This window comes from Strongylocentrotus purpuratus, unplaced genomic scaffold (assembly GCF_000002235.5).
Source record: "Strongylocentrotus purpuratus isolate Spur 01 unplaced genomic scaffold, Spur_5.0 spur5_contig_796, whole genome shotgun sequence".
Classification (NCBI taxonomy): domain Eukaryota; kingdom Metazoa; phylum Echinodermata; class Echinoidea; order Camarodonta; family Strongylocentrotidae; genus Strongylocentrotus; species Strongylocentrotus purpuratus.
Genome location: NW_022145498.1, coordinates 16,565 through 25,000, shown reverse-complemented (window position 1 = coordinate 25,000; position 8,436 = coordinate 16,565). Strand labels below are relative to the sequence as shown.

The 8,436-nt window shown below is 39.6% G+C and overlaps 1 protein-coding gene across 1 annotated transcript; it reads left to right on the top strand.

The window, feature by feature from the left end:
- Positions 1-543: 543 nt before the first annotated feature.
- On the top strand, positions 544-8,104 carry LOC575936. The gene is made up of 8 exons (XM_030976121.1): positions 544-787; positions 2,380-2,481; positions 3,691-3,879; positions 4,289-4,402; positions 5,031-5,249; positions 5,685-5,810; positions 6,598-7,506; positions 7,988-8,104. The coding sequence occupies exons 1-7, from the start codon at positions 544-546 to the stop codon at positions 6,795-6,797; spliced, it is 1,194 nt and encodes a 397-aa protein (XP_030831981.1). The 3' UTR covers positions 6,798-7,506; positions 7,988-8,104.
- The last annotated feature ends 332 nt before the right edge of the window (positions 8,105-8,436 follow it).

Here is an 8,436-nt window from a genome sequence, read left to right as displayed (position 1 = left end):
CAATTTAATTAACATTCATTATCTTCTTATGATCAGAATTAATATATCATGAAGTGTATACTTCGATACAAGCATGGTCAATATAGTTGAACCCTGAACCTCCTCAACAACACGAACCACTTTCTGCTTCTGTTGCAGTCTTTTTTTTCAAAATATTTGTTGAAAACAAATCTCATTCATAATAATAACAGTACATGATAATAATAATAGTAATAATAACAAGTTCGTATAGACATAGAATATGTATAATAAAAATATAGTGTAATAGTTAACTCATCAGCAATAAAAAAAAAGTTAACAAAATATCTGCCCTTTCTTATTATGAAAATCGAGACGATTTTTCTTGAAAGCAATTATACGTTCCATATTTTCTAAATGTTTGAGAGCTCGTTGAAAAGAAGGAAATAGTTGAATAACGTTTTGCATTTTACAAGTGAATATAAAATATTTTGCAAAAAAAAAATAACTGTATTGACGAAACAAACATTATTGATTATAAGAGTACCCCAAAAATATGCTTCATCTGTAAACAAAACATTTCGTATGTTCTTTTCTTTTAACCATGCTTCTGTTGCAGTCTACTGCGACTTCAACTCTGTGGAAAATGCGATCCTAACACGAATCGGACACGACTTCGAGAGTGCCTTCGACATCACAGACTTTGCCCGGGAAGGACGGTTTGCTCGCGACATCAACTACGATTATTCGGCAACGATCTCGAAAACGGCTCTCTTAGTCGATGGCGAGGACGCTTGCAGGCAAAGAATCGACTTCAGCTGCGAAAACGGTAGGTCACTTTACCCATGGGAAACTTCGACTCAGGGGCGTGGCCGCATGGGTTGAGAATGGTGATGAGCATGCTTATAATTTCCTTCATTATCTCTTGCGGGAAATTCGTGAATTTTGTTGGCAAATTTATTCTTGGAGGTACCGGTACGTCGGGAAAGTTTTTTTTAATTTTTTTTTAATCCGATTGGGAATTTTCCTTAAAGAAAACATTTCAGCTAGTGCAAGTATAATTACTCCGGAGCGCCTTCCTGATTGAAACGATATTTGCGAGGCCCCTACTTTTTGGATTTTGTAAATTTCCCCATGGTAACCGCTTTGGGGTCCTTATCATTCTTTCATATTATAATAACTTATAATAATGGGAGTGGCCATTGTGGTCGTTCCATTATGGCTGGTAAGACAGTGATGATGTTGATAATAATGATGGTGATGATTATGATGACGCTGGTTGTGGTGGTAAGGCGATGATGGTGGTGATGGTGATGATGAAGACAATGATGATGATGATGATGGCGATGGCGATTGACATGATGATGACGATGCTGCTGCTGATAATGGTTCTAATGGTAGGATAATGAAGTAGATTACGGTAATGCTGATGAGGATGAGGATGATGATGATGATGAAGATGAGAATGAGAATGGGGATGATGATGATGAGGATGAGAATGATGATGAAGATGATGATGATGATGAAAATGTGGATGAGAATGATGATGATGATGAGGATGATGAGGATGATGATGATGATGATGATGATGATGATGAAAATGTGGATGAGAATGATGAGGATGATGAGGATGATGATGATGATGATGATGATAATATGGATGAGAATGATGATGATGATGATGATGATGATGAAAATGTCGATGATGATGATGATGATGATGATGATGAGAATGAGGATGGGTATGATGATGAAGATGATGGTGATGATAAAAATGTGGATGAGAATGATGAGGATGATGAAAATGTGGATGAGAATGATGATGATGATGAGGATGATGATGATGATGATGATGATGATGATGATGATGATGAAAATGTGGATGAGAATGATGAGGATGATGAGGATGATGATGATGATGATGATGATGATAATATGGATGAGAATGATGATGATGATGATGATGAAAATGTCGATGATGATGATGATGATGATGATGAGAATGAGGATGGGGATGGGGATGATGATGAGGATGAGGATGAGAATGAAGATGAGAATGATGATGATGATGATGATGATGATGAGAATGAGGATGGGGATGGGGATGATAATGTGGATGGTATTGATAATGATGATGATGAGGATGATAATGTTGATGATGGTGATGATAAAAATGTGGATGAGAATGATGATGATGATGAGGATGATGATGATAATGTGGATGAGAATGATGATGGTGATGATGATGATGATTATGATGATGACGATGACGATGATAATGGTGTTCATAGTTACTTAAACATGCAGAGCTGATTACAGTGACTACCTAACTACATAAATACTGGCACTTACACCACTCATAACAATATAACCAAATAGTTTGTCATCATTTTTCAATACCCGCCATCTGATTTATCCCAGGTGCAATAGTGGATCCAGGAATCTCCTGTTGGTTAGGGATACGCGATGGTTCTAAGTCCAAAGCATGGGCGGGCACTAGCGAAGACAACATGTGCCCATGTGGTAAGTCAACAGTCCTGATATTACCCTTGTAATAGTCCTGATATTGCCCTTGTAATAGTCCTGATATTACCCCTATCATAGTCCTGATACATTGCCCTTATTATCATATTAAGTTACTTAAACTCGGGCTTAAACTATTTGGAATTCTGCCATTATTTGACGTCAGATCCACTCGTTATCAAAGACATTTATATAAAAGACACATTTCTCCAATTACAGTGTGTTATCTCACTTGAACAATGTTTCTATTGGAAAAATATATGACATAGAACCTAATTTAAATGACGATTAAAAAGAAATAGATGAAGAGTTCAGTTCCAAAGCATACTACATCCACACACTTTGAATAGTACTGAATCAAAAATGATAAGAAAAACTAAACAGGCAAAAACTGTCGTAAAATTGAAGTCCACTCTTGCTGCTTGACATCACCTGTTATTGGATAAAGACCACAAGGGTGTTAAATTCCCAATGAGAACTCACTACTATGCGTATTTTAAGGGATCCGGTAACTTTGTCTAGATCCTTTAAAAAATCATTGATGTAGCTCGCGCTGCAACGATAATTATAAACCTTTAGGTCAGTCAAGAACCCCTTGACTTTTACAAGCCGATCGCCTGTCTGATTATCAAGATATTTATTATTGAAAAACGAAATCAAATTTTGTGTATGCAAAACGGTTTTCATAGCATCTATTGAGGAAAACGAGTATGGTAAAACCGGTCACTCAAAGGTTTTTACTTTTTGGGGGCACTTCTTGATCATTTTGAAGCGCGTTTTTTTTTAGGGCTTCAATATAACACCATATCACAGACACTGATAACACGTAGGGCCGTGCATATCAGATTTAACATTGTTAAACGATCCCTATAAAGTGTCTGTTATCATACATGGTATCATACATGGTAGAGGTGTTGTGGTCGAGTGGATACGTCGCCGGACTGCCGATCACAAGGTCCGCGGTTCGAGTCCCGCCGCTGCACTAATGTCCTTTGGCAAGACATTGATCTACATTTGCCACACTCCACCCAGGTGAAGTAAATGGGTACCTGGTAGGAATTTATTCCTTGAAACGCAGCGCGCGTAACAGCTGCACTGCTTAAGCCAGGGTAATTATGCTGCATTATCGTAGAGCGCTTAGAGACTTCTGACAAAGTAAGTGTTAGGCGGTATATAAGCACTGTAATTATTATATTTACATCTCCATAGGTGCTCTCGGAAGCTGCTTTGACAGCAGCCAAAGCTGCAACTGCGATGGCGTTCAGACCACGATACACGAGGACAACGGTTGGGTTACAGACCGCTCCAAGCTCCCGATAAAACAGATGCGAGCAGGAGGGGTGCCCTTCGGCACGACCGCAACGGTCAAAGTCGGCAAGCTCGAATGTTTTAAAGAAGGTATGTAGTGGTCCAGCTATATACATGGGGGGGGGGGGGGGGGGGCACGGGAAGCCTATGGCCTACCCGCCCCCGGATCGTGTGGTCACAAACAGAAGAAATACTAAGGGAAAAAAGGTAAAGTGAAAAGGAAAACGGGATACAAGGCTTAAGGTAAGGTAGGTAACGTAATGATATAACAGAAGTGAGCATTGAAATATCTTTGACGTTGTTTTTGGTAATTGTAATGCAAACAAGTAATGTGTGTAATTCAGAGAAGTAATGTGTTTTTCCTGCCTTTTATCAGCCACTGTATCATACAAATTATGACTTTTTGAGGAGGGGAGGCAGGGGAGGAGGAGGGGGCGGCTTTCTTACGTTTTTCAATTACTGAGATGAATTCATTTTCCCCCCTCTTTTTCTTCCCTAGATTCCGGATCGTCACCTCCCGAGTCGTGCTATGAGATCAAGCAGAACGGAGATTCCATCGCCGGGGACTATCTGATAGACCCCGATGGGTCGGATGGTGAGGAGCCTTTCGTGGGTAAGAATAACATCAGATAATACTTTCTCCTATTAAATCCCCACTGTACTTCTTGTAGCTATTTGCGCCCTCTATATAACAAACAATGCATAATCGGTGACCATTGGTCTCCCATGATCTTCTTTTTCTTATGTTAATTGAGAGTGACCACGCTCGTTGGTCTAATTCCTCTGGCCAAACTAGTACAGATGGGCTTTAAGCTTCATTAAAACATATTTTACGCTACATTTTTTTAAAGTTTCATAAATCAACAAAGACTTTTTTTTTTTAAATAGCAAATAAAGTAGTAATCGTAATCGTTTATGGTTTTATTTTCTACAAATGAACATGGAATTCGTTGAAGATGATAAAATAATTAGTGTGCGTCCAAAATTGAAATATTCTAATCTCTTTTATTCGGGTTGTTATTGGTAATTTTAGGTTGTTGTTGTTGCTGTTTTGTGTAACTATAAATAAATACAGCTGAGAGGCGTTTCCTGTAAAACTGAGCTTCATTTAGATAGACACAAGTTATCAACTTTTTGACATTTAGTGTAAATTTTACGAGGTTTTTGTACATTCTGTTTCTTTTCGTAAACGACATTTCAAACTATTATCGGCGTAATTTTTAATGTCTTGAACCATGCAGTCTATTGCGACCCTAGCTTCAATTCCACGCATGCGCAGATGATCATACACCACGACTCGGAAGACCGCACACACGTGGTCGACAAAGCCTCGGCCGGAGACTACCAGAAGATGGTGACGTATGATGGCGTCACAATAGAACAATTCGATGCACTCTTCTCAAATAATATCAGTGACGTATACATTGCCTGTGTGCAGACCATCCAATACGAATGCTATGGTAAGAATAAGGGATTTTGATTTGGGGGGATTAATTCCCTGTTTTAATAATAATAATAATAATAATGTAACTTATATCGCGCCAAATCCACTCTGTGGAGTGCTCAAGGCGCGTGTAAACAATGTAACAATGTAACAACTGTAACTGACGCAGTGATATTAATTCACTCAATACCAGTTTAGTGATGAAATAACACTGCAGAATAGCTAGACAAAAGGACATGAAACTAGTCTTGACAAGGTCTTGATTTAGGCCTAATTGGAAAAGTCCTATTTTTCATCTGATTTCGTGCTGGCAAAAACTGTCTTACTGTATTTCTCATGATTTGTAAAATGATAAGACAAAAACAAGACAGGTATTGCCGTCCGAAGCTCGGAGTCACTAACTTAATTACATTTTTCTCTTTCTGTGTTTGTGTACTCCATGATACCGTAGCCTCTACCCTACTGAAGAACGATATGAGCTGGTTTGTGGATCGCCTGGGAGCTCCCCGGACCAACTTTGGGGTAGCCAATGAGAGTGTCTCGTCATGCCCCTGCGGTATCGATGGCAGCTGCAGCAGTACGTATACAAAATAAACAAACAAATAAACAAACAAATAAAACAAAACAATTGATTATGGAAATAGAGAAAGAAAGAAAGAAACAAACAAAACGGATAAACCAAACAAAGTAAACAAATAATAAACAATATACACAAGCCAACGACAACTAAAACAGTAACAATCTTGTTAACACATGATTTTATTCTGAATCATGCAGTAATGGTAGTACCTTATCATTTGTTATAATGCTAAACAGACTAGTTGAAATTCGAATTTATATTATATCGTTTTTTTTCTCCAAAAGCCAAAAATATAGTACAACCGATATTACCAAGGAGTAGAAACGGGTACCATGAACAGATTAATGGAACACGTTTGACATGAAATATCAACTTATTAAGTAACTGAAAATCTCGGGGAAACACCAATTAACAACGACAACTATGTTTCAATTCAATTCAATTTAAATTTATTCATGTTTCCAACACAACATTACAAATTATCAGTTATAAACATTCACAACAAATGTAGAAATACATATTGGAAACAGAGGGGTCCACTAAAAAGCAATGCTTGTACAAGTGTGAACACCTCAAATGATATTAACAGGTCCGTATCTACAAAAGGAACTACAAAATGGGGGGGGGGGGGGAGGGGGGATGCCAGCAGAGACGATAGCGAGACAAGACAGTACTTAACATGACAAAGTTAGAAGAACACGGTCATAATACAAAGTTTAGACAATGCCAAAAAAGAATTGAGAGATGGGTGACATCACGTACAACCATCCATCTATTTCCGTAGGTGCATCTGAGCTTTGCAACTGTGACTTCGACGCCATTAGCTGGGCAGAAGACAGCGGCGATATCAACGACTTCTCTGCCACTTTCCTACCCGTCACGCAACTACGGTTCGGTGACACGGCGGGAGGGGTAGGCAACGAAGAAGGATACCACACCCTTGGGCCACTTGTCTGCAGCGCTGGTCCCAGTAAGTATGAATAAAACTGTTCTGGCCGATGCTGATCAGGGTATACCTATCCCAAAGATGGCCAGGGCAGCAGGTAAGTAAATCGACTCGTCGCATGTAGCAAGAACGCGCACTCTCCCCATCTGCAGACGCGTCCTTAGCATGATTCTCCCCGCGCCATTTGTATGTTTTTTTTCTCGGAAGATCAACAAAAAAAGGTCAACATTGACAATATTTAAGCATGCGTATCAGATTGCGCTTCCTCCCCCGCCACGCGCCGCCCCACCCCAAAGTTATCTGTCGAGGATAGGTACAGGTCACATCTGAGGGATCCCTGTGGAGTCCGCAACCGAGTGTACTGGCTTTCGGGCATCCCTGTCACATTAACCAACGGCACACCCATAATGCTCTGCACCACGACCGTGGGGACTCTACCTACCTATCCCATGGGTACTGAGGGTGATCATGGATATTATGTTGTAAGATGAAGGTACCAGTCCGTACGGCTCACCAAAACTGTTACCTCGAGGGATCACCGGTCGTCTGGGGTCATCCGACGGACGTATGCATCGGACCGAAGCAGCAGCATCAGCATCAGCAGGACCGGAGGCATCTACCCATCTCCAGGCTGCAGAGGGTGGCCATCGCAGATACTGCTTAGCCGACTGAGGGTGAATACCAATCGTGCCAGGACAGATGGACGGATCAATAAGAGAAATCTTCATGAATCAGCCAGATCGTCAGGTAGGGACTCAATTAAAATACAAATAAATAAATGATGTCTTTCCAAACTCCAGTGAAATAGAAAGGGAAGAAAGAGCATATGAATAAATGTTGTTGTAGTGATGTTAATTATAAACTAGAGCGCACTTTCAGGAGAAATCTGGTGATCCTAAATGATATGCGTTTTAAAAAGTATTGGGTTCGTGCTTGAGTTGTGAATTGATTTTTAGGTCAGGTTTTGAGTTTGGATCTGTGGAGGGTTTATTGTTGAAGAGGGACGTCTGATGTTGTTGACATTGACCGCAGAGCAGTTATCGTTGGAGCATTGTGAAGTGATGTCAATGTTTTTTTCCACGTGGGTTTCAACTCGCTTCCGGAATCGTCTTCCCATTTTTTTTAATCACTTACGTAGTTATTCATTTATTTATTTATTTATACATTTATTCATTTATTTATTCATGTATCTATTTATTTATCTATTTATCTATGGTATCAATTTCAGATGGAGTTGTATCAGGAATGTCAGTATGGTATCCTCCACCTCCTCCTCCTCCACATCAGGGCCCCGTTTCACAAAACTTGCCATCAGTTACAAATGACAGTTTTTGATATAAGCTACTGAAATCCTTGCTTCTGATTGGTTATCAGCAGATTTTTCACTGATATTTGTCATTTGTCATTGAAAAAAGGCTTTGTGAAACACCCTCCTGTTCTTCTGATGACACCAAGTAGCTTGCTAAATTTGCATTTCATCAGATTAAATACCTCCTTTAAGACGACCAGAGCAGACGCAGTAAAACATCAAGAACACGATAGCTGCAAGAACTTTAACTAATGAAGGAAAATTTTCAATAAAAGCTCTAGTGTTTAGATTTGCCTCATATTAAACGCAATTAAACGGCATTTGTGGCTGCTCTGCGAGATATAGAAGGCGGTGTCTGTTGAGAAGGT

Coding starts and splice junctions, on each gene's coding strand:
- LOC575936 (XM_030976121.1), top strand. CDS start 544: ATGTTCTTTTCTTTTAACCATGCTTCTGTTGCAGTCTACTGCGACTTC. Junction 3,880..4,288: donor GCTCGAATGTTTTAAAGAAG/GTATGTAGTGGT, acceptor TTTCTTCCCTAG/ATTCCGGATCGTCACCTCCC. Junction 5,811..6,597: donor TATCGATGGCAGCTGCAGCA/GTACGTATACAA, acceptor CTATTTCCGTAG/GTGCATCTGAGCTTTGCAAC.